This window comes from Anolis carolinensis, chromosome 1, assembly GCF_035594765.1.
Source record: "Anolis carolinensis isolate JA03-04 chromosome 1, rAnoCar3.1.pri, whole genome shotgun sequence".
Classification (NCBI taxonomy): domain Eukaryota; kingdom Metazoa; phylum Chordata; class Lepidosauria; order Squamata; family Dactyloidae; genus Anolis; species Anolis carolinensis.
This window is the reverse complement of record NC_085841.1, coordinates 87754379-87780187: the sequence shown is the minus strand read 5'-3', so window position 1 is coordinate 87780187 and position 25809 is coordinate 87754379. Positions and strand designations below refer to the sequence as shown.

The following is a 25809-nucleotide window of genomic DNA, read 5'->3' as shown; positions in this document are numbered from 1 at the left end:
ATAAGATGATTAAAAAACACAGAGTGAGGAAGCTAAATGTATTATGCCAAGAAAGGACAGGTTGCTTACCTGTAACCATGTTTCTTCGAGTGTACTCTGTGAATTCACACTAATGGAGAAGCTGCGCCTGCGCAGGTTCCGACGGAAACTCTTCCAAACTGAAGTTCAATTTTTGGCGGTAACCACGCCCCCCTTCCCAAGGGGCATATAAGGCAGCCCCGGGCGTCCGCTCTCCAGTTCCTGCACCGCCAAGGCAACGAGAAAGGGAGAGGTTTGCCAGAGGGGAAGGAAGGGCGGGTTTGTGTGAATTCACAGAGTACACTCGAAGAAACATGGTTACAGGTAAGCAACCTGTCCTTTTTCTTCGTGTACTCTGTGAATGCACACTAATGGAGACTGACACGCTAAGGTCCCAGATGGTGGGACAAGGCAAACTCGACAACCAGTGAATGTCCAAACATATGTTTATTAGGACACATTGAGATAATAGTCCCAAGAGACCAGTGCAATAAGTTGTCCGAGAGGACCAGTGCAATGTCAGTATGAACATAACATAAGAGAAAGAACTTATCAGGAAAAAACACTGAATAAACGTAATACAACACAAAAGTTGAGTACAGTGTATGTGAACGCTCTCCCAGGGGAAGAGGGGAAACATCAGACAATTTGACATACCCATCAGGGTGAATGAAGTGTTACAGAACAACGTCCCAACAACAATTAGGGGAAAAACATGTCCCCGGAGGTATAGACATGGGGAGAAACTAGCCCCATAGCTTTGAAGGAGAGGTATAGAGGGTCACCTGGCAGGTGAGAGTATAGGAAGAAGGAGGCCGTTTGAGAGTCAGGATAGGCAAGATGAGAGTACCGATCTTGCGAAGGCCGAGTCCTTCAGGGCCTTGTTATCTAGCCTGTAGTGAGAAACAAATGTAAGTGGGTTCGACCAGATTGCCACTTTGCAAATGGAGTCGAGCGGGATACCCCTGAGGAAGGCGGTCGATGCCGAGAGGCCCCTTGTCGATCTCGGACGGATGGATGGAGGGGGAGGGCGCTTAGCCAGTTCGTAAGCCAACTCAATGGCCTGAGCAATCCAATGGGACAACCTTTGGGAGGAAATGGGATTACCCAACTTGTCCGGGGCATAGGCGACAAAGAGTCTGAGTCTTACGGATGCCCCTGGTGCGGTCCCTGTAAACGCTCTGCGAATGTCAAGAAGGTGAAGTCTCCGCTCGAGAGGAGAGGAGGGATTAGAGAAGAAGGCTGGTAGGACAATGTCCTGATTGAGGTGGAAAGCTGACACCACCTTAGGTAGAAAGGTAATGTCCGGACGAAGGACAGCACGGTCGTGATGGAAACGTAGATATGGCTCATCGACCCTGAGAGCAGCAAGTTCAGACGGCCGTCGTGCCGAAGTGATCGCTACTAGGAAGGCCAGTTTCCACGAAAGCAAGCGGAGATCGGTTGAGGCAAGTGGTTCGAAGGGAGAAGATGTGAGTTGAGAGAGCACAAGTTCGAGGTTCCAACCCGGCGTAGGCAGAAGCGACGGCGGGCAGATGTTATTGTAGCCCCAGAGAAAGGTTTTGATTAGGTGGTGAGAGAAGAGAGACGGCTGACCATGGCGTTGAAAGGACCAGGAAAGAGCTGCGAGGTAAGCCTTAATAGAGGTGAGAGAGAGTTTTCTCTCGACAAGAGTCATGAGAAAATCAAGGACTACTGGTACCGAAGTCAGAAAGGAGTCGATGCCACGGGATCGAAGGAAGGCGTGAAAGCTTGTAGGTGTAAGCTTTGGTTGTAGCCGGCTTATGGGCTGCCCGAAGAACATCCTGGAGGTTTTGCGGGAGGGAGGTCAAGTAAGAATCCTCCACGCAGTGAGATGAAGAGAAGGAAGGTCCGGGTGAAGAATGTGACCGTTCTCCATGGAGAGCAGGTGTGGCGAGGGCGGCAGAGGGTGAAAAGTTCCTCTGGAGAGGCGAAGAAGGGCCGGTTACCAAGGTTGACAGGGCCAAGCCGGAGCTATGAGGATCGCCGTGACCGAGATCAAGAGGAGCCTTTCAAGGACTTTCGGTATGAGGGGAAGGGGGGAAAGAGGTAAAGCATTTCTGCTGACCAGTCCAGTAGAAAGGCGTCTCCCAGGCAGCCTGGAAAGGAGTTCGGGGGGAGCCTCGCTCCGTAAAGGGACAGCTGAGCATTCTGGGGAGAGGCAAAGAGGTCCAGAGTAGGCCGCCCCCAATCGAGGAATAGGGTGTGGAGAATTTCGGGATCGAGCTTCCACTCGTGGGAGGAGGATGTCGTTCTGCTGAGGGCATCTGCCAAGTCGTTCTGGAAGGTGAATCGCGGAGACTTGGACCTCGTGGGCTATGCATCAAAGCCAGAGACGGGAGGAGAGGTGCATCAGCTTTCTCGAACCTGTACCGCCCTGTTTGTTTATGTAGAAGACTGCTACTAGATTGTCCGATTGGATGAGGATGGACTTGTGGAATGAGGCGGGAGAAGGCTTTCAGGGCTTTGAGGATGGCGAGAAGTTCGAGAAAGTTTATGTGGTTGGTCCTTTCGGATGGGGACCAAAGATCTTGGACCGTCAGGCCGTTCATGTGGGCTCCCCAGGCGTAGGTGGAGGAGTCCGTGGTTATAGTTATTGAGGGTTGGGTCGGATGAAATGGAAGTCCCCTGCACACGTTTCGGTGAGACGTCCACCATAAGAGGGATCGGCGAATGTTCAACGGTATCAACAGATACTTCAAGTTGTGGTGGTAGAGCGGCTTGAAAGTGTCTATAAACCACCTTTGTAGGACCCGAAGACGCAGTCTGGCGAAGGGGGTCGTGAGGACCATGGAGGCCATGTGCCCTAGAAGGACCTGAATGGCACGGGCTCGGACCCTCCGGGCGGATCGACATAGGGTGATCTGGTGGCGGAGAGCTAGGAATCTGTCGAGCGGTAGCAAGACGGTCTGCATAACGGAGTCGAAGAGAGCGCCGATGAAACGAATTTTTGTCGACGAGGTGAGATGTGACTTCTCGGTATTGAGTTGGAGACCGAGAGAGTTCAGGAGGTGCAGTGTGAAGGAGACGTGGCGTTCGAGAAGAACAGGGTCGGGCCCGACCAGAAGCCAGTCGTCTAGATAAGGAAAGACCATGATGCCATGCAGCCTCAGGTGGGCCGCTACGGTGGCAACCGTGACTAGGCCCTTGGCGCCGTGACTAGGCCGAAGGGTAAAACGGTGAATTGATAAGTTTGGTCGAGGACTTTGAAACAGAGGAAACATCTGTGAGCCTCCCTTATCGCTACGTGGAAGTAAGCGTCTCGTAAGTCTATGGAGGCAAAGTAGTCTCCCCGCTGCAGCATCGGGAGAATAGAGGCAATAGAGACCATTCTGAATTTGGATGGGCGAATGAAGACATTGAGAGCCCTTAAGTCTAGAATGGGGCGCAGTCCGCCCCCCCTCTTCGGGACCGTGAAGTACCTGGAGAAGAAGCTTTGCGGGTCCTGTTCGGGAGGAGAGAGACGGATGGCCCCTTTGGCCAGAAGGGCATCAATTTCGGCCAGTATTTCTGGAGAAGGAGTTGAAAGAAGAACGTGACCTGTAGGTGGGAGCTCTGCAAACTCTAAGGCGTAGCCCTCTTGGACAATGCGGAGAACCCAAGCATCTGAAGTGATGGACTCCCATTGATTGTAGAAGGGAGCCAGGCGGTCGGTGAAGGCACAGGGGTGTGGAGGCGGCATGGGCTCTACAGCGGTAGCGGACAAGGAGTTTTGGGAAGAAAGGATGGTGTCAGGTACGCCGGTGAGCCCAGGTACGCCGGGTTGGTGATGGCTTTGATTGTTCGAGCCCGAGGAGCGCTTGAAAGATTGGTACCAGAAGGATTGCGGCGGAAAACGACGAAAACGATGAGGGAACCAGCGGGTACGTTGCGCCTGTGGTTGGTCGCCACATTTAGACGCAAGAACTTTAAAGTCGTGATTTGATTTGAGTTTGTAATCGGTACCCGAATTAAATAGTCCGAGCGCGTCAAAAGGAAGATCCTCGATGACCTGCCTGGAGGATGAGGATAAACCGGACGACCTCAGCCAAAAGGAAGATCCTCGATGACCTGCCTGGAGGATGAGGATAAACCGGACGACCTCAGCCAGGCGTGGCGACGGATGGCAATCGTGTGGGCAATCATCTTGCCCGCCGTGTCCCCGGTATGTTTCGCCATCTGGATTTGGTAATGGGCCAGCGAGTCAGCCTCCTGTTGGAGGGTGGTAAGAACGGAACGGTCTTCGTCTGACAGTTTCGCGAAGAAGGGTTGTGCCTTCTCCCAGATAATCTGCTGGTAGGCACCCATGCAGGCTCCGTAATTCGCCATCCGGCAAAGTAACAGGGCTCTGGAGTAAAGCTTTCGACCCACGGCGTCGAAGCGCTTCCCTTCTCTGTCGGCCGGAGTATTCGATTGACGACCTGAGGATTGGGAGGCCTTGACGACCAAGGAATTAGGGTCGGGATGGTGCTTCAGCCACTCCAGGGAATCGTCATCGGTACGGTACCAAGTCTCGATCCTCTTCGAGGTCGGAGGTATAGAGGACGGGGTTTTCCAGGAGGCCTGGATAACGTCCAAAAGATAAGGTAAGAAAGGAAGTAGCGTGGCTGGCGGAGCTTGGGCTTGCACCCTTTTGAAAACTGGATCAGACACTGCTTTGGAGGTCTGCTTGATCTCCATGCCCAGGGCGTCGGCCATTCTGACCATTTGATCAGAGAAAGCATGTATATTGTCAGTAGGTGAGGGCGGGTCTGCCTCATACGCATCATGAGGAGGAGAAAGGTCGAGGCCGAGAGACCACCGAGGCCGAGAGGACAGAGTCTGGGCGGTCAATGTCAGCATCTTCCTCCTCAGCACCTTGAGGGGACTGAGGGGGAGAGGAAAGTGTAGTCTCGGGAGGAGGCATAGCCTCACGGGAGGAGACGGCCGGGAGCCGAGAGTCTTTGGAGGCTGAGGCCTGGGCCGCTCGAGCCAGGTGAGCCGTTTGTCTGCCACGCTCCGGTGTCGAGGTCGGAGGAAAGAGCTGTTGGCGCGATGAGTGAAGCGGTGCAAGAGGCTCCGGTACTGGCACCCTGACCACTGTTTGGGTGGAGTGGTGGGGTGAGTCCTGCAGCTCTCCGTCAGATAGGGGCTGCGGAGGAGATTGAGAGACATCTCTAGGCCGCTGGGCTGGCACAATCGGCGAAGACCTTCTCGAGGAGGTTGCCGAGGAGGAAGGCGCATCTCTCTTTGAGGAAGCCGAAGAGGAGGAGCGTTGAGTCAGCCGTTTCTTTGTCGGCGGTTGCTTAGATGCAACCCTCAAGGATTTGCCTGGTGTTGGAGGAACCACAGCTGAGTCGGATTGCGCTCGACGAGACTCCTCGTGAGCCCTCTTAAAGGCTATTTTGATTGCAGAGGAGGACGGAGGGGAGCCGATACGAGAGCGGACCGAGGTTATCGAGGCGAGAGAGCTCGACGTCGAGGAAGGCCCCACTTTTCCGGAGCGGGTTGACATGGTAGCCATCGTCACGGTACACGGTGGCTTGGCAGACTTAGTGGCCCTGGAAGTTCTGGACACCCTGGACGAGACCGAGGGGGCTTTTAGCTGTTGGTGCCAACATTGCTCTCAGAGCTGGTGTCGACGACGCACCCGACGTCGACGGAGTCGGTTCTGGAGCGAGAGATTTCTCGTAAAGCGCCGCTCTGAGCCTAGCGGCTCTGTTCTTTCTGGCCTGAGCCGTGAGAGCTAGGCAGAAACGGCAGGTACCGACCACATGAGCCTCCCCAAGACAGAAGAGGCACTTGGCGTGGCCGTCGGAGTCAGGAATTTTAGCAGCGCACTGCGTGCCGCGTTTGAAACGCGTAGTAGACATGCAAAGAGTCCGAAGTGAACCTTGCGGCGGAAAAAAAGGAACTGGAGAGCGGACGCCCGGGGCTGCCTTATATGCCCCTTGGGAAGGGGGGCGTGGTTACCGCCAAAATTTGAACTTCATCTTGGAAGAGTTTCCGTCGGAACCTGCGCAGGCGCAGCTTCTCCATTAGTGTGCATTCACAGAGTACACGAAGAAAAATCTGTGATTAAACCCAAAGTTGAAATTAATATTTTCATGTGACTATCACAGAATGCAAATACAATTACCGTATATATTCGAATACTAGCTTGGGGACCCGGCGATGCCCGGGTCATTTGAGAATGGTATTATTTGTCTTTTAATGTTATGTTTTCTGTTTGGAGTGCGTGAACTACAATTCCCAGAATCGTGGCTGAATCCTCCCCAAACCCTGCCAGTATTCTAAGTTGGCCATTTTGGGCGTGTGTACCAGGTGTGCTGCAGTACTCTCTGGATGGGGGTGAACTACTGCAATTTCTAATTGCCCCGAAATATCTATCAGTATCCACAGTAGGCAATATTCAGTCTGTGTGGCAAGTTTGGTGTAGATTCGTCATTGGCTGGGTTCAGTGGTCTTTGGATGGAGGTGAACTACAACTCCCAAAATCAAGGCCCCTTCCCACAAATACTTGCAGTATGTTCAGTAGGTCATGAGGCTTCTCTGTGTGAAGTGTGGTCCTAGTGCATTGTCGGTGGGGGTCAGTGTTTATATGGCTGCAGGTGAACTATAACTCCTTTTACCAAACTTGCCCAACATGTTGTATTGGTTATGGGGGCTCTGTGTGCCAAGTGTGATGCTCATTCATTGCAGGTGAACTATAAATCCCAGTACCTACTACTCCTCAACTTCCAGTCCAGTTCCCCTCCAAATCCAGCAGTAGTCAAATCAGGGCATATTGGCTCTGCATGACAAGTTTGGCCGAGAGCCATCATTATTAGGGTTAATAGCATTCTGGGTGTAGGTGAACTACAACTCCTCTATATTCCCCAGTAGGAGTGACAGTGCGCTGACTTGATGCAGGGTGAACTATAACTTCCAACATGTGGAGTCAATCCCTAAACTCCTCCAGTAAGTTTAGTTGCAGCTCAGTTGTGCTCTGTTTGTTATGCAGAGAGATTGGAAAGGAAAGGGCAGTGGGTGGGGCCATGCAAATTCCACAGCAATGGAGAACCCTGGATGCCTGCCTGTGATGAAAGAAAAAGCAAAATCTAGGATGAAATGGTCCCCAAACGAAAGCAGTCCTTGGGTGGTTGGCTGTAGTGTTTGGGGAGGACATTGGCAGGGGCTGGGCTGCATGTTCATGGTGCTAGCTGTAACTGCAATGTCAGTGCAAAAGAGTGACTTGCTAGATTCTTAATCCTTGAACTATAGCCTGTTTGTGGAGGCTGGAGGCTGCCTATGTGAGCAGACATGCATGCCATATACACACATATGGGTTTTTGATTTTATTATGGATTTAGATAAGTCGATCCAAATATAAGTTGAGTCACCTAATTTTACCACACAAAACTGGGAAACTTATTGACTCGAGTATAAAATTAGGGTGGGAAATGCAGCAGCTACTGATAAAGTTCAAAAATAAAAATAGATACCAACAAAATTACATTAATTGAGGCATCAGTAGGTTACATGTTTTTTCAATATTTACATAAAACTGCAATTTAAGATAATAATAAGACTTTAATAAGATAAGACTGACTAACTCTGATTACCTATATACTTGAATATAGGCCGACTTGAATATAAGCTGGCCAGGGCCCTCACTCGAATATAATTCGAGGGGGGCTTTTTCAGCCCTTAAAAAGGGCTAAAAAACTCAGCTTATATTCGAGTATATATGGTATTCGATCAAGGGTGATAAAACTGGCTACATTAAAGGTTATCAGTGTTTCTTCTGTTTTTTATTCTAAAATGACATTTATGTAAAGTATGTGATGAGTTGTTTTCATTTAAAATATTTAGAAATATTCCAATAAAAACAATTCCATGTTAAAGATAGTAGATGTTAAAGTTTTGAGATATTAACATAGCATATCTAGTGACTAAAACTAACAAGATATAAGTCAAACATGCTAAATCACACCTCAACAGCAGTAGACAAATTTCTCAATACAAAGAAATCACATATATTTTTTCAGCCTACAAGGCTTGAATAACAAACAAGGCCTGAAAGTTCATAGCTGATTTCTTAGATGCTTAAAATTGTCCAGTTCATGTGAAATACATGCAAATTGATTATTTGCATCATCAAACCTGAAAACTGATTCATAAGGATGATGATTATTTCACCTGTTTGAGTAGGAATGTTCTAAATGATCAGAAGGTATTGACTTAAACCAACTAAAATAAAATCACTGACCTTAATCTTCATAGTAGAGATCACAATTGCAGCCCACATGCCTAATCTGCTATGGCTTATGGCTAATTTCTTTACATAACAACTAACAGCTTAAACATGAGGCTGAGTGACTTTCACATTTAAATGGGGAAACAATCTACCCATCTCCTAAATGTATCCCATCATCCCTATTCCCACTTCTGTCAGTATTTTGGAAGAGCTAGAAGATATAGCCATATTACTTTTATTGCTGCTTAGCACTTCTATTGACTGGGGAACTGACAATCAAGCTTTCTGGCCAGGAGGTTAAACTGAGATGAAAATGCCAGTTGCAAAGTTCTTACTTAGTGAAGCCCTTATGGTGGAACCACTTTGCACCTTGTGGTCCTTGTTGAGACAGAAAAGGAAACTGGAAGTATCCATATGAAGGCACTATCTTCTCCTAGCAGAAGGTACAAAGTTAAAAGAAGGCCTTGGTGTCTATATTCATTCTTTTGGCCAAAGCCTTCAGTAGAGCTACAGTCAGTTTCAGAGAAGAAATCCAGTGTAGATGAAGAAAAAACTGCTGTGGAAACTCCTCAAAAAGAAACATCAGGCAAGTATGATTGTGAATTACAGAAAACTCCCTTACCTGGCATGCCATTTTTTTCTCATTAAAATCCTTAATTTCTTTAATTTAAAGTGTTATGAAGTGCCTTGACACCCATCATGGTCATTAACAAAGGAACTGATGACTGATAAACTTGTTCCTTGTTTTTGACACTGAACTGCTATTAGGTAGGCTTATATTAAACTCAGAATGGGGGCATTATGTGCATGTGAAACCCCCTCAAATTGTGAATGTGATGAGATGTAACACAAATGCTTAAACAGGCATTGGGAGGATATTATTGCATTTCCTATATATTGTACAGTATACTTGAGGGCCAAGTTGTGACATGCTAAAGATACGGTTTTAAAATAATAACCTTCACTATGCATAAACCATTGGTCTAAATACTAATGTTAGGAACAGATAACTTTACTCAAAAATGCATTTGTTAACTCCCAGGTCAGCTAAGGTATACTACACTCATAGCCTTCTTTCCACACAAAAGATCTGCAGGTTATACTTGCTCACCTCAAGGTCACAGTTGTATTCTGTACCATCCAAGAGCATCACTTTACACTGGACAGTTCTGGTCCTCTTAGGAAGTTTTGGAAGCATTCTCTCAATTTTGATTTCACTAGTCTGTACCTCTTTGGTCTCCCTTTTCTCCTCCTCTGCTTCTTGTTTATCTTCTTTTATTTCAGAAACTATTTCTTTACTGTCTTCTTTAGCTGGCTGTACAAGAAAGTATACATTAAAACACATTAATGCTATAGCTACAAAATGATACACCTACTGAAATGCAAGATTATTACTCTGCACCTAGCTGCTAAATTCAGAGGAAGCCAATATCCTACTACCATGTTTGCCCGAAAATAAGACGGTGTCTTATATTAATTTTTGCTCCCAAAGATGCTCTAGGTCTTATTTTCAGGGGATGTCTTATTTTTCCATGAAGAAGAATTCACATTTATTGTTGAACAAAAAAATGAACATTTATTATATACTGTACAGTAGTTGTCATCACAAACCAGCATAACCAGACAAACTGTGAATCCTATCAAGAATTTCTTGTTACTACCATTATTTCCATGTACAACACTCTGGTACGTACATTTACTGATCCTGCAAGCTCTGGTGTTCTGTTCGGCGGGCATGCTTCCAAACAAAAACTTTGCTAGGTCTTACTTTTGGGGGAGGCCTTATATTTAGCAATTCAGCAAAACCTCTACTAGGTCTTATTTTCTGGGGATGTCTTATTTTAGGGGAAACAGGGTATGAATCAACAGAATTTAGTATAAACTACTAATGTCATTCATCTTTCTGTTTGTTAATCTAACATTGACATTTTGAGATCTAGCTTTAATTTCTGTGACTTAGGTTTTATGGATTATTTGTTTTATGCTTTTCAGTTATTTCTAATTTATAGTGATTTATAGCCATGCCCTGTGTTACCCAAAGTTGGGGGGAAATCTGAATTCTGCTAGCATATCTAAATAGTTTTCTGCCTATTTGCAAAAAGCAAGATTGGTAAAAAAAAAATCAATGATTTAAAAAACACATTTTAATTTTTTAATTTACTTTGAATCCATTTTGAAAATGTTCTTTAAAATATATTTAAAAAGAGATTAAGTTTGAGATATAATTAAACATTGTGTCATTAGAAATGATATTTTATGACTACAGTAGTCTCGCTTATACAACATAAACGGGCCGGCAGAACGTTGGATAAGCAAAAATGTTGGATAATAAGGAGGGATTAAAGAAAAGCCTATTAAAAATCAAATTACATTATGATTTTACAAATTAATAACCAAAATGTCATGTTTTACAACAAACTGACAGAAAAAGCAGTCCAATACACGGTAACGTTGTATAGTAATTACTGTATTTACAAATTTAGCACTAAAACATGGCAATGTATTAAAAACATTGACTACAAATACATTGATTACTAAAAGGCAGACTGCGTTGGATACTACAGAACGTTGGATAAGCGAAGGTTGGATAAGCGAGTCTCTACTCTATGTCAAAAGAGTATAGAGTTGAGATTCCTCATATTCTGCGATATAGATGAAGTTCACATATGCACACAATCTCTCTCCCTCTCTCTCATACATACACAGAGGTAGCCTTGTCTTAATTACAGAGACAGAGAAAGTCACTGAACAGGAAATTTAGGAAGATGTATTTCACAAATAAAAAATAACTGTTTAGATAAGTATAAAAACAATTAATGACAGAAATCATAGCCTGAAAGAGAACAACTAATCATAGTTTTCTATTGCATCCCAAATAGAAATTATAATTTAAGGATTCCAAATAAGACAAAGTATGAAGCTATAGTTCAGTGTTGTTTCCAAAACCTGCAAAGGGCTGCATCTGGGTCGATCTCTCTCTCTCTCTCGCACACACACACACACACACACACACACACATATATTCCCTGCTTTTTCAACCTGGATTTGACTGTTTAAATAGAGCCATTTTTGGCTCCTGAGGGGGAGCCACTCAGTACCATAGGTGTAATCCAGTCCACTGGAAGTTGAAAAATTGAGATACCAAATAAATTTAGAAAACAAAAACAAATAGTTTTTACAAACATTTTACAAAAACTGAGTATTTGAAATCATCTGTGTAACATCCATATTCCTTACTAGAGAAAGCAGTAAGGGTTTGAATGGCATTTCGTTTGATACACTGAAGATTTCCAGCAAAGCTACTCAGCGTTGGATAGATGTATTTATTCTATCTGAATGGCACCATGGCCACTGGAACTGAGTGGACATCCTTGCATGCCTTCAGTATACAAGTTACATTCCAGCGGTTTTTATTTTGTTGCCCTGGAGCTATGGTAATCACCTACAAAGCCCTGAATGGTTCAGGACCCATCTACCTGCGCAACCGCCTTTCCCCCTATGAGCCTGCATGATCTCTTCGACCCTCTGGGGAGGCTCTCCTCTCGTTTCCACCACTATTACAGGCTTAGGTTGGTCCAACTCACAGGTTGGAATGAGGGAGAGGGCCTTCTCTGTGGTGGCCCCTCGGCTTTGGAATTCCCTCCCTAGGGAGATTAGACTGGCCCCAACCCTGTCTGCCTTTATTAAACAGCTAAAAACATGGTTTTTCAAGTGTGCATTTGAACAACCAATGACATGATAGACCCCTCTAATTGACATACTACTTCCTACACTTTATTTTCCTTCCTACCCATTCTACTCCAAACTATCTCAGGCAACGCTTTGACACTTGTCCAGGCACTTTATTAATGGTCTTGAAATTATCAACTTTTTTGACTTGACCACCCCCATTTTATCCATTTAACCATTGATCCATTTAACCATTTGTTTTTATTACCTTATCTTTTATATGGTCACTATGGTTTGTACTGTATTTTTGTGTTTTAAATTTGTTCATTTTATTTGATTGTTATGTTGATATTGTTTTTAGCTATTTATACTGGTTTTAACTTGTTACATTCTGTTCTGTTTTGGGCTTGGCCCCATGTTAGCCACCCCAAGTCCCTTCGGTGAGATGGAGGCGGGATACAAAAATAAAGTATTATTATTATTATTATTATTATTATTATTATTATTATTATTATTATTATTATTATGGCTGTGGCAAGCACACATCATCTTTTTATATTACATAATTTATAACAGATAAAGCTGGGCCACAACCTATATCCTATGTCAAAAGCTGCCATTCTGGATTGTGTGCTGGGAGAAAGGTGAGATATGTAATAAATATATAAATAGTTATTATTCTAGTTTACAAAACCCAGTACACAGGAGACAAGGAGGGGACTATAATATTCACTAGAAATATTCCTCCCCCACTTGCTCCTTTATTTTCATATTTCATTCCAAGAACTTCAATATTATCATTTTGAGCATTTACAAACAGCAGGATAAAACCAATATGTTCAAACTTATTCAAAGAAACAACCAGAATATGACTCACCACCAATAGCAGATGATTGACAATGTGCAAAAAAAAATGGTTAGTAGTAGTGAATCACAGCATACCACTGAAGCCACTAAATGTTAGGTCTAAGCTTTGACTCATTTAACTTCCTTTCCGCAATGTATCTTAGTCACAGTACTCACATAGAGTTTTTTGTCTCCTTCATCCACTTTAGCTTCTTGTAGATTCTCAGTAGTATCCTCCAATTTTCCCTTAGGCTGAGCTCCCTCTTCTGGAGGATGAGATTCACCCTCCTCTGCTGTCTGTTCTTCTGATGTCAGTGGCTGTTTATTCTTAGTTTCATCTTTTGGTTCTTCTATAGTGTATGATTTTTGTTTCTTAAGCCATGGGGGGATGAAGCGGGAAATACCCTTTCCTCCTGAGCTCCTTGGGTTACTTTGGCTAGCTGGAATTTGAGGGGTTGGAGAACCTTCTTCAGTTTCAGATGCCTTTTCATTTTGACATTCTGGTGCATCCCCAACATTTTCCCTTTCAACATTTGTTTCTAGCTTCTCAGATTCTTTCACTTCAGCTTCTGAACCAACTTCAGTAGGCATGGCTGCAGGATGCGCTAGAAACGTAACATATATATTTGATTAGATTCTCAGAGAAACCTAATGTGGGAATGGGAATTTTTTAAAGATTCAAACAGACAAACCAACACCAGAAGACATTTCAAATTTCTGAATATCAATATAAAATCAATATGACTCAGTCTCAAACTCCTATTCCTGCCCAAGTGTAATTAAAGTAGTTACTTCAATACTTTCTAAATATCACTAAAGATGTTCCATATTCCCATTTGGACCACATCAGAATGGCTTTCTAACCTCAGTACTACATTACTTCTCTGAGGGCATGACCATTTAATCTGGGATGAAACCATCACAGAAGGAAGTAGTTTCATTGTGCAGATGATTTCACTGTACGTCCTGGAGCTAGTTCAAGGGGCCAGATGGTGCTTACATACAGTATCTACAACTTGACTGTGAAGGCTGCATTCTTTAAAACTTCCTCCCCCCCTCCCTCCCCTCGAATGCACATATGGAGATCAGTGGAGCATTTCAAGTGTCTGCACAGCAAATCACATTCTGCAGAATCGCTTTCACAGTGCAGTGTGGTTTATACTGGTACTTGCTGTGGCACATTAAGAGGCTCTATTTAAGAATATCTGCTGACTGTGCTTATCCTGGTTTAAAGGGCTTAAAGCAACTGCAGCACAAGTTCACAGTGTGCGCTAAGTAAATACCATGCTCTCAAGCTGCCTTCAAACTGCATTAAATGACCATGTAGATGTGACCTCAGTCTGCAATATTAGGGCACATCTACACTGACCAATTAGGTCAGTGTGAAACCAGTGGAGAAAAAAGCAATTTCACTGTGTTCAAGTTCTTAAAGCCTGGATGGTACTTACATATAACCTGAACTGGTTCCAGGATCTGCATTATTTGTGGCTTCAAAACTTTGGAGATGGCTGAAATGCCCATCCCTTAATCAGTTTTGCTATAAGATGCAGTTTACTCTTAGGTGCACCAATGCTTTAAGGGCTCTATTTCAGAGTATCTCCTGACTTTTGTTTATCCCAGTTAAAAGTCCTTGATGCACTGTTGTTTGTTCACACCAAATATCATCCAAACACCATACTGTCAAGCTGACATCAAACTGCATTAAGTAGTCAATGTATATGTGCCCTTAGAACCACCTCATTGAGAGTAAGCCCCACTTAAATCTATAAGTCTTAACTCTTAATTGAGACTAAAAGATAGGCATGTATTGAATCAATCCTATTGACACAACACATCATTGTAATGATAACAGGTAATGTACTATGCTGTTGTAACTACAGGAAGAGAAAAATCACAGCAGCCAGGAAAAAACAAGGCAGTGGAAAATCATCTGCTCTGTGTCAGCAGATTTTGTTACTGCCACTGCAAAACTGTGAAAATAGTGCAAGAATTAATGTAGTATACCAACACCATCCTGGCCACAGTCTCATACAACTTGTACCAACATGTACAATATGTTTTTCCGGGATTGTCTACCACCCATTAACCAGGCAATAATTGAAACTGAACTTTATCAAGTATGTACTTTAAATAATTCTTGAAGTTTGAATCCCCCAATTTAATTAAATAAATTTATTCTGAAACAACCATGTGAAATATCTAGCATATTTGAAATGTAAGAACTTGCCACAGTAATACATGTCTTAGTAACATTCAATTTGGATTGCAGTAATGAGACTAACTTTGAAGAGTATCTGAAAGAAATGCAACCAGGTTGTTAACTGGACCTGACTACAGAGAGTATACAACTCCCTTGTTGCAACAGCTCTACCCATTTGTTTCTGGACACACTTCAAAGAGCTGGTGGGGTCTAAAAACCCAATACAACTCAGGGTTGTGTTATTTTAAGGACTGCATCTTCCCTAATCAAACTGCCCATGTTTTGAGATCTGCTATGGAGGCAATGTCTCTGTCCCATCACCTTCACAGGTACATCTGGAAAGTTGAGACAGCTCTGTTGTTTTTTAAATGCAGATAATACCAGTGTGCTATTACTTCTTTAATATTTTGAGAAATCTTAATGTTTCTGAATATATTTTGAGTAAATATATTGGAACATTTTATTCTTGCATCTGAATAGACTTGCTTCTGTACACTTTCTTAATTCAGATAAATCTTACAAAACGGTCTTCTGCAAGTCTGGAGCAACTAAATGAAATTGCCGTCTAATGACACATTGCCTGCTCATGACTTTGGGCAGCTGAAATTATTACTGCTTTTATAAACACATCCAAGCTGGTTGTCTTTTCTGCAAAGATGGCATACTATATAATTGTCACTAGTCCTTCACTGTTGGGATAACACTGGTAGAAGTTATTTAGCAATTTGTCTAGACAGAAGTCTCAAATTGACTCCTCTGAATCAATATAGTATTACTTTTCCTTTACTGGTACCATGAAAATGTAAAATCAACTACATCATTTACAAATATATTTATACCAGTGGGTCCTCAATACTTTCCCATCTGCTTTGTTTACTTCAAAAATGTTTCCATTTTCTTCCATGACAAGACAGGGACAACAAAACAAAAAATATTTATCAAAGAAAAACTGAAATTTTCTTTCATTACTCCAGCACTAAAGTTAAATGAAATTTGGCAAGTTGACATACTGGAGTGCTGTATTGAGTATGGTCCCATTTAGCCAGCAAGTTGTTTTATTATTTTGCCTTTCACAATTTGCAGTGTATTTTACACTTTTTAAAAAAATTGACAAGTTCTACTCACACAAAGTCATATAACTGAGGCAAAACATGTTACCCCAGATTTGGGCAGCCTCTGAGAATAACAGTCTGGTTTTTCATTCTGCCTTTTAACTTGGTAACATCAAGTAATACAGAAATGTGCTGTGATATCATTGCATTCCATGTTTCCCTGCCTGCACTTTCATTAGTTGCTTGCATAGTAATATATAACACATTTGGTAAAATTAAATTTATAACATAGAGGACATGTTATAGGACTGCATGTGCCCTCCATGAATCAGTAAAAAAGATATACTAGTAGACTTGTTTATGGTCGCGTATAATCTGGAGAGAGCCTTTTGGATACCACACAACCTCACACCTGCATCTTTTTCTCAGCCTCAGGAGTGTTAGAAGATCTCTTTGCATGCAATCTTATATTTCTTTTATTCCAAGCATCTAAGTGAAATGTAACAATATAATCTTAGGCAAAACCACCAGGACTTTAACCACTTCCTTTATCCCAGAATAAAAACATTGTAATTATGCATTCAACTCAACTGAATTCTGAGTAATATTTAAGAGTGATATCTATTAAAGTATATTCCTCATTTATTAAGACAAATGCCAGGAACACATCAAAGCCACTAAAACTGTGTACTTATTCTTAAAATAATTGGATGTCTTAACACAGAGATTTTATTATTATAATGTGCTATGTCAGCATTTAACTGCTATTAGTCAAGTATCGTTTGATCAAATACTTCAATTTTGAAATAGGAAGGAATAATTGAATATATTGTTACTGTTTTTAAAATGCATGCACAAAAGTGACACCATTGGGGTGAGTTTGTTCCCAAACAATATCCATTGTAGAGTAAAAGCATTGGTGAAGCAGGCAGAACTTTTGATATTTATTCTGAAATTAAATTCCTTCCTGAGAAGGCGCAAGCAGCTCTTCAGTTTAAAATCAGAGGACTGCTGCTTCACAAATACACAACAGTACAGAGAAATATTGAATATGCAGTCTATCGAAGAACATTATTTTTTATCAAGAACAGGCAATTGCTACGGTAGCTTTTTACAATGGAGGAGAGTGCTGGAGGCACATACTGCCCTAAGGCTATAATTTTCTCACCTGTCTTATTTCCACATACCGTAGATAATCTCTTTGGATGCTGCCCAGTTGAATAGAGAAACTAGAACTTGGGATCTAGGAATTAATAGCTAAACACTGATTTGTCAAACATCACAAAACAAACTAAATGAAAAAACATAGGAATAAAATGTGTACTTTCTATCTGGAAGTTATGAAATTCATATACTTTTGCTAAATAAACATATTTGAAAGTAAGCCCAAAGGATTTCAGCTGAATTCATTCACAAGTAAATATCTCACAATAATAGTCTTGAGACTTGAGACAGTTTTCTCCATACCTCACAACCTCTGAGGATGCCTGCCATAGATGTGGCCGAAACGTCAGGAGAGAATGCTTCTGGAACATGGCCACACAGCCCGAAAGACACACAACAACCCAATAGTCTTGAGAACTTAAAAACTATAATATGAAGATTAAATTAATTCTCCATATAACCAATGTACCGTGTTTCCCCGAAAATAAGACAGTGTCTTATATTAATTTTTCTCCCAAAGATGTACTAGGTCTTATTTTCAGGGGATGTCTTATTTTTCCATGAAGAAGAATTCACATTTATTGTTGAACAAAAAAATGAACATTTATTATATACTGTACAGTAGTTGTCATCACAAACCAGCATAACCAGACAAACTGAATCCTATCAAGAATTTCTTGTTACTACCATTATTTCCATGTACAACTGGTATGTACATTTACCAATCCTGCATGCACTGGTGTTCTGTTCAGTAGGCATGCTTCCAAACAAAAACTTTGCTAGATCTTACTTTCGGGGGAGGCCTTATATTTAGCAATTCAGCCAAACTTCTTCTAGGTCTTATTTTTTGGGGATGTCTTATTTTCGGGGAAACAGGGTAGTTATTCCTCAAAGGATCTGAGGTGTGGATTATCTGGGGGTCTAATATACAGCATGCCAATTTTAGACAGTGTTGATATAGCCTTGAGGCTACAAGAGATCAGATACAAAAGGATAATCTAGATATATAAAGGATAAGAACAAGAACTATGCATAAACATGAACACTGGCTAACCATTAGTTTGGCTCCAGGACCCTATTATATACATTAGCATAGTAAAATGACATACCTCACATATAGAATTGGAAGAAACCACAAGGGCCATCTAGTCTAACCTACTGCAACACATTATCAAAGCACTTGTGACAGATGCTCATTCAGCCTCTGTTTAAAATGGTGAACAAATGAGTGCTGGAGAGACCATGTAGATCTATGAAATGACCCTATAGCAAGATATACCTATACATCAGCATAATGCTTGGCATACTAGAAAATCATATTTTTTTTTTGGAATTTTTTTCTCCAATTATTTTTGAACGATAGTCGGTGAAATCCATGATGTTAAAACCAGGGCTGACTATATATTAATACAAGCTGGCCAGATTTTCAAAAACACAACTTCCTGAAATTGATGTCTATTAAATACCACTATATGTTCCTGAAAATCTTGGAACAGTAAAAGCATGCAAGATCCACCAACAAACCCGAGTTAAATTCCAACCACAAGAATGTAATTTAAAAGAACATGTTCAAAAAGAAATATGAAAGTTTTTTCTAATACCAAACTAATACATTGCAACATATTCAACCAAAAGGGGGTAGCCACCAAGCCTGCTCTCATCATGTACCACAAGGAATCATTATATTCATCACATTGCCAAAAATTAATTGAAATAAGTGTTTCATTTTTAAAAGTGTATTCGTGGCCAACAGTCCCAAAACATCCACTTCTGCTAGACCTAATATTATGTTATTGTATGTTTGGTTCTATAATATTAATGAAAGTATATTCTTTCTTCTAATATGAAGCATTCAAGCCAGGTAATATAAATCTGTATGTGATAATCGTACCCATTTCACCCATAATCTTTCAGGTTATATAAATTTATAGACATTTCATAACTTTCAAAACAATTACAATTCAAAGACAAAAGTACTATATTTTTAAGGCACAATGCTTTTACAGATCAATTCCATGTATGATTTAGGTGCACTGAAGCCCGATGTTAGCAGTGAATATAGTGTTCCCTCACTTATCGCGGGGGGTTATGTTCCAGGACCACCCGCGAAAAATGAAAATCCGAGAAGTAGGGACGCTATATTTGTGTTGTTTGCAAGTAGCGTCTCTGTCCCCTCCTCGCTTCTCAAGCATGCTCCCGCCGCTGTCACTGTCTTATGAGACAAAAACAAAGCTGTTTCAGCCTCCTTTTCTCTCCCTTCCTTAGGCTTCTCCTTAGGAAGGAAGTAGAAAGAGGGATTTATATGGGCTTTATAATATTATTTTATGATTTATACTATTATTTTAGTGTTTATTAAAAACCCACAAAACAGCAAGGGAGCGAAAAGTGAACCACAAAGTAGCGAAGGAACTTCTGTAGATTAAGATTAGGAGGAATAGATGCATAAATGATCTTGGTTTTTTTCAAGGGAAATATAGTGGGAGTCATGGTAATTTCACTGGATAACTAATTCCATGTACACCTTTATATACAGACAGAATGTGAAAGTACAAATTATTTCCTCATTATAAAATGAAGTCTGTAACTGTACAGAAGGGCATCAAAAGAACATGCATTTCCTTCTAATATTGAGACAAATGAAATACAGCTAGCTTCTAAATAAAATAATAACAAAAAATCTGGGAGATAAAAACAAGACATCTCATAGATTAATTAGATATCACTAGTGCAAGAAAAAAGGAAAGGATTAGGAAGACTTCAGTTCTGAAATGCATTACTCTCAATCTATGTCTAGTGTTGTGCCATCTATAATACATATATTCAGTATCTTTTTCAAGAAATTTGACGTGGGAAGCAACCTGCACCTGTCAATACTAAGTATGACTACACAAAAAGAATTACACTTGTATTGTGAGATGAACAAAATTATTTTATCATTTCATCTCTAAGGTAAGTTTACTTGCAGGATATTGACAATGCATAGTTCATCTCAGATTGTTGTTACAAATACAGTCTGTTACAGCATTAATTTAAACATCCAATTTCCAATTTGAAGCTTCCTGTAATCTTTTAGACAGTTTATGAATGATTTTATTCAACCTCTCCCCATTTTATAACAGGACGAAATCATTTCAGATTTTGACACTGTCCTAAAGCAACCTTGAATAATATTAAAGTCCATAACAGCTATGAAAACAAAACAAAGATACTTACACAAATAGAATGTATATTATTCATATCACATCAGTCCCATGAAATTTCTTGCTTGGCACATCCAGTGACACAAGCCAGCTCGTCAAAATCTAGTGTCTGTACAAGTAATGAACAAGTCTGGCCCCACCCAAGCCTGGACTTTGCTAGAGAAAGGCATGCCCAGTGGACAAGCAGAATTTAGTTCCAACTCACTTCATTCCAGCAGCCAGAAAATGCACATGGGTCAAAGAGACAACTCTGTTTTCCTGTTCTCTTTCCTGCAAAGCAAGAGATTACTATGTCTGTGAAAATGCTATACTAAGCTAGCAACAGGGGGAAAATTGCTAATTAAACAACTATCATTAGCTCTAAGAAATCCAAGTAAGTATGCAAGTGATTCTAATATTCTATAAATATTTCAGCTTGCATATAGGGAAATATTAAACTCTACTGATAATTTCAAAGTTCTCATTCACAATACATAGCTCTCCTAATGTATTTGTGTTGAGGCAGGAAAGGAAAGATAATGAGACTGTTTGGAATACTGGCTTTAAATGAAAGATCAGCTCACTGAACTGGGTTCCTTTCACCTCCCTAGTTGTGGGGATGGGGAGAAAACAACTGCTGTAATGGCATTCCTGGCATGGATTTCCTTTGCCTGCTTAGAAGTGGGAGGAGAACAACAGACTTGATGTCATCTGGAAGGGGTCTCCTTGGCATTAGAAGAGGGCATACAGAAGAGGAAGAAAATGGAATCTTAGACCCTGGGTGTGACAGCAAGGAGTTCCTCTGTTTGCGTACATGAGAAGTGAGCAATTGGAGTCTTATTGTTTGAAAAGAAGGTTTCCTCTGATTGCTTAGATGGAGAATCATTATAGAGGCAGAGTAAATCAAGTCTAATTTGCAATCACATGTAAGCTGCCCTCAAACAACAATTTTAAGAAGTATAATATCAATTAAGACATAACAATAAAGATAAAAATGCAACACATACGTTCCTATTGCATGACTCATTTAATATGAAATATCTATTTAAATAGAAAGAGCTTTGCTGGCCAGCAAAAGAAGACCAGAGAGGCTACGAACAAGACTTCTTTAGGAAGGAATCCCACAGCATTTGTGGTGATGTGAACAGCTTCCTATTCACCTGTTCACACAGCCATCCTGCTTTCCTCAAACTCGGACAGTCTAGAGACAGAGGATGGCACTTACGTTCCCCTTGTTGCTATGGACTTAGTGGTAACCCACCAGGCACGAAACTGACATCCAGGGATGCTAGTCAAAGCAATCGGAGAAAGCAGAAAGAAAGGAGGGAGCGATTTTTCATTGCCTCCCTTTCCTCTCTTGCTTTGTTGCTTCAGATAGCATCACTGGATGCACTGAGCAATGGCCACCACCAGTTTCACACCCAGTGGTAGCTGCTAAACCTAGAAGGACAGGCAGAAGGTAAGGGAGGCAGTCCAGCAACTATGAGTTGGGTTCAGCACTGTTGGGCCATGCAGACACCAGCCAGCCACCAGGTTGACTTGGTGCCATGCATCACAAACATCTCACAACCACCCAGCTAACTCAATGGCTGGCCTCAAAGAATCCAGCAGCACTGATCTGGTGTATGTTACTTCAGAGCAGCAACACCATTTGTGACACATGTAGATGGCCTCTTGGTGACATTGGGCATTTCACATTCTGTTAGCTTGAGGAAGGCAATAACAAACTCCTTGAAAACAAATCATGCCAAGAAAACCCTATGATAGGGTGCTAGCTACTGTTCTGAATGCCTCCTGGAATAAAGCATTGTCATGTGGGGGACAGGAAAATTCTGTGGTCCCTGTAAATTCTCCCAGTTCCCTGGATTCAGCAGACATTCAAAATAATATTGGGGCTCATGTCACATCCAACTCCTTCTCTCTCAGCAATGTGTGAACCACCCAGAGTAAGAAAAACAATCACTGCTGCCATTTTCTTCCCCTCTTCTTGCCTCCATGTAAGGATGGAAGCATTTGTATATGTGTGTGTAAGCACACACTCACAGGGAGGCTGGGAAGCCATAGTAGAATCATTGGCAGGCTCTTGAGAGCCTGCTTGTTTCATTCTCTGAAGCCACTGACTCCTAAATTCTGCTACTGCCAACAATGAACAAATGACACAAACTATCACTGTAAACCAGTGGTTCCCAAACTTATTTGGCCTGCCGCCCCCTTTCCAGAAAAAATATGACTCAGAGCTCCCTGGAAAGGGGGAAGTGGCTTAGAGGGGTGGTCATGGCTCCTGCTCAAGAGGGTGGGGCTGAGCCTCTCCCCTAGTCCAAGATGCAGGGCTGCGAGGGGAGGTGGGTAGGGCCACAAATGGGCAGCCAGGACTGGGATGGGCGGAGTTATGAGCTCTGAGGCAAGGCTGAGCTTCTATCCCTGTCCTGCGGCACCTTCCAGGACACAGGGGGCAGGGCTAGAGGAGGGAACAGGGCCTCTCCCCAACAGCCTGATAGGGCTGAACCTCTATACCCCGCCCCCGTGTTCTAACAAGTGCCTCAGGGAAGATATACAGAGGCTCAGCCCTGTCTCGCGCTCTTGGGAAAAGGCCCCGCCCCTAGCCCCGCCCTTTAGTCCGTTGTGACTCAGCTTGAATCTGATATCGATTCTGATGAGGAAAGAGAGATTCAGGTTCAAAATATCCCCGAAAGGCCTGAAGCTTTGGAAGATGAGGAACAGAGAGTACAAGTTCAGTTTCCCACAGGCAGGTCTGGAGTTGATGACCCTGAACCCAGTGAAGCCAGCCAGGTGCACACTGACTTGAGAATGGAGGATGGGAGGTTGGAAGATTCCCAGCTTACTAATGAATCTCAGCGAGTTAAGGAGCAAACTGACCTTGATGGGATGGGCTCCTTAGATAGAGCTGAGCGTTTGGAACTGAGAGTATGGCGTAGTGTAAGGATTGCAAACAGACGGAGGTAGATGAGAGGGCAAAGAAATGCTTTCATGTATTGCAAAGAGTGATGTGATAAAAGGGGTGCTTTGGGGAAAAGCTGTTGTCAAAGCAACTTTCTCGCTACCGGAGAGGCAAGCTCTAGTTTCCTTGCTGTGCTTTGGATTATACTGCAGGCCATGTATCTATGTTTCTTGGATTTTGCCATGTTTCCTTTGGATGTTGTTTATTCCTGGTAAGCTCTGGACCTATATCTCAAGACTATATTCGTAACTGACTTTTGATGCTTTACTTTTACTTTTGAAGAACTTTTTACTATACAAAGACTCAAACCTGCTGTGGAGTTTGTGTGCTGAAGCAAGGTGAATCAAGGCTGAGGTGCGACATAGTCCTAAAAGGCCTCTCAGGAGAGGTATAGAGGCTCAGCCCTATCTCGGGCTCTTGGAAGGAGGCCCGGCCCCCTTCCCTAGCTCTGCCCTCTGTGTCCCAACAAGCGTCTCAGGAGAGGTATAGATTCTCAGCCCTGTCTCGGGCTCTTGGGAAGAAGTCACGCCCACTCATCTAGCTCTGCCCCTGTGTGTCCTAACAGGCGCCTCAGGGTTTCAGCCCTGTTACCAGCACTTGTGAAGAGGCCCCTCCCCTCCCCTGGCCCCGCCCCATGTCCTAATAGGTGCCATCACCGCCCCCCTGGATTGCTCCAGCGCCCACCAGGGGGCGGTAGCGCCTACTTTGGGAATCACTGCTGTAAACTATTAATGACAATCCATAGCTGACTGTAAGTGAAAGTTAACATAATTTTGAACAGTTACCCACTATTCTTACAAATATGCTTTAATATATGGGAATATAAAAAGATGGGAAGAAAATTATATCAATCTTTACATCAGAACAATTATAAGAAATACAGTATGACCCTCCCCATTACCATGAGACCAGTTCCTGTGGTTTGATGTACATACATCTGACAAAATATGTAATCTCCAGGAATTTCTAGGTCCCCCAGATGGTTCTATGCAGATGCAGTTTTTTTCAACATGGTTTGCTATCACCCCCTTTTCTGTTTCCATGGTGGACTATCTTCCTCTCTAACTCCCTGTCTGGTTGCAAGACCACTTTGGGCCATACTCCCTATTCATTCCCTCCACATATCACTAGTAATCTTACTGTGTCAGCTTCTTCAAAATAAAAAGGCCACATATTTTTCAAGCTTTTGACTGCAATACTTTTTGTTATGTTTCTGATCATTTGTCTCAGGGCAACGTAAGTCTTTATAGGGTTGTCTAAAGCCAGATATCAACAAAAAAGAATTACAGTCCGAGTGCCCAACCTGTTCTAGAACAGCAAGAACACAGAAACACACCTGCCCCTAATGAAGAAACACAGCAGTTTTGTTCTTTTAAAAAAACTAATCAGAATTTTATTGCAGAAGTTACATTTTTTAAATCAAAATAAAATGCAATACAATGGTACTATTATTCCCCCTCCCTCCCCAGCTCCCCTTGTCTTCCTTTGGTCTTCTCTACTGACTTTCCAATTATTCACTTTAAGTTTAGAAATTAAATACATTGAGCAGTTATATTTCTAAATACTATCTTGATTTCAGACCTTTCCTTTCCAGATATTAAAGGACAGTCAGAATTACTCAAAGATAATGACTCATATGATTCCTTGCCCTATGTATGCAGACAGCAAGTCCATGGCAAAAAAAAAACGAACTTTTTCTGATTAATAGACTACTTAATATATGAAAGAATTGCATTTTTACCTGGCTCTGGAAAAAAACACGTGAGTTCCCCTTTCCCATTCCATTTGCATCCTAAATATCAAAACAGCATTTAGTATAAATGCATAAATTCTATTATGGATTCAGCCAATCTAGAGCATTACTTTTTAAACAATGGCTCCCAACCCCAAATGGGGTCCCATAAGAGCGAATGGAGGCCATGAAAAAACTGAGAACAATAAAAGGTTTCTGAATGCCACCCAGTGGCTGTTTGAGACTTTACATAAATCTGTTAGCAACAACATGCAATGGTTACAGTGGACTCTGCAGAAAATGCTTCAGTTGTTCTTCATAAAAAAGGAAAATCAGCCTGTTTAGGAAGTCTTGCAAATGCTGATTTATTATCAGTAAATGTTTGATTTTTATAACTATTTTATATACCTATATATTTGCGATAATGTAAAAATTTCTCAGGCAGAAGAGGTCATAAGTGGAAAAAGTTTAAGAAGCTCTGAGTATGATAGCTACCAGAGTACTGAAGAGTACCAAGAAACCTTGCCTATCATCTTGGCATCTTGATTTATCATATCTTGATTAAGACTACTATGAACACAACCACAAATATAATAGTTTTAAGAAGTCAAGACAATGGAGACCTTCCAACTTCAGAAAGCTGCCGAGAAGCAATAGGTTCTTGGTGGCTAAGCAAATCAAACAGTCGATGCTAAGCATGATGGAACAGATGTGTGTATTTAATTTGTGTATTATACAAGTATGGATTCAGTTTAAATAAGAAAAATAATCT

General features: G+C 42.0%; 2 protein-coding genes across 16 annotated transcripts in view; both read right to left on the bottom strand.

The window, feature by feature from the left end:
- The window catches only part of epb41l2 (erythrocyte membrane protein band 4.1 like 2), a 151356-nt gene that overhangs the window by 104223 nt on the left and 21324 nt on the right, over positions 1-25809 (bottom strand). For 14 of the 15 annotated variants that reach the window (XM_062978679.1, XM_062978685.1, XM_062978701.1 and 11 more), the window contains exons 2-3: positions 12929-13356; positions 9348-9551 (exon numbers count right to left, since the gene is read on the bottom strand). In XM_062978679.1, the coding sequence (XP_062834749.1) occupies positions 9348-9551; positions 12929-13342 (618 nt within the window). In that variant the 5' untranslated portion in view covers positions 13343-13356. The remainder of the gene's footprint in view (positions 1-9347; positions 9552-12928; positions 13357-25809) is intronic. The other variant, XM_062978691.1, reaches the window with a different exon arrangement.
- Positions 447-9341, bottom strand: LOC134298444 (uncharacterized). Its single transcript, XM_062978748.1, has 2 exons — positions 4121-9341; positions 447-4061 (listed from the first exon to the last, which is right to left on the bottom strand). The coding sequence occupies exons 1-2, from the start codon at positions 5239-5241 to the stop codon at positions 3179-3181; spliced, it is 2004 nt and encodes a 667-aa protein (XP_062834818.1). The 5' UTR covers positions 5242-9341; the 3' UTR covers positions 447-3178.

Coding starts and splice junctions, on each gene's coding strand:
- LOC134298444 (XM_062978748.1), bottom strand. CDS start 5,241: ATGCGCCTTCCTCCTCGGCAACCTCCTCGAGAAGGTCTTCGCCGATTG. Junction 4,062..4,120: donor CGTCGCCACGCCTGGCTGAG/GTCGTCCGGTTT, acceptor CTTTTGGCTGAG/GTCGTCCGGTTTATCCTCAT.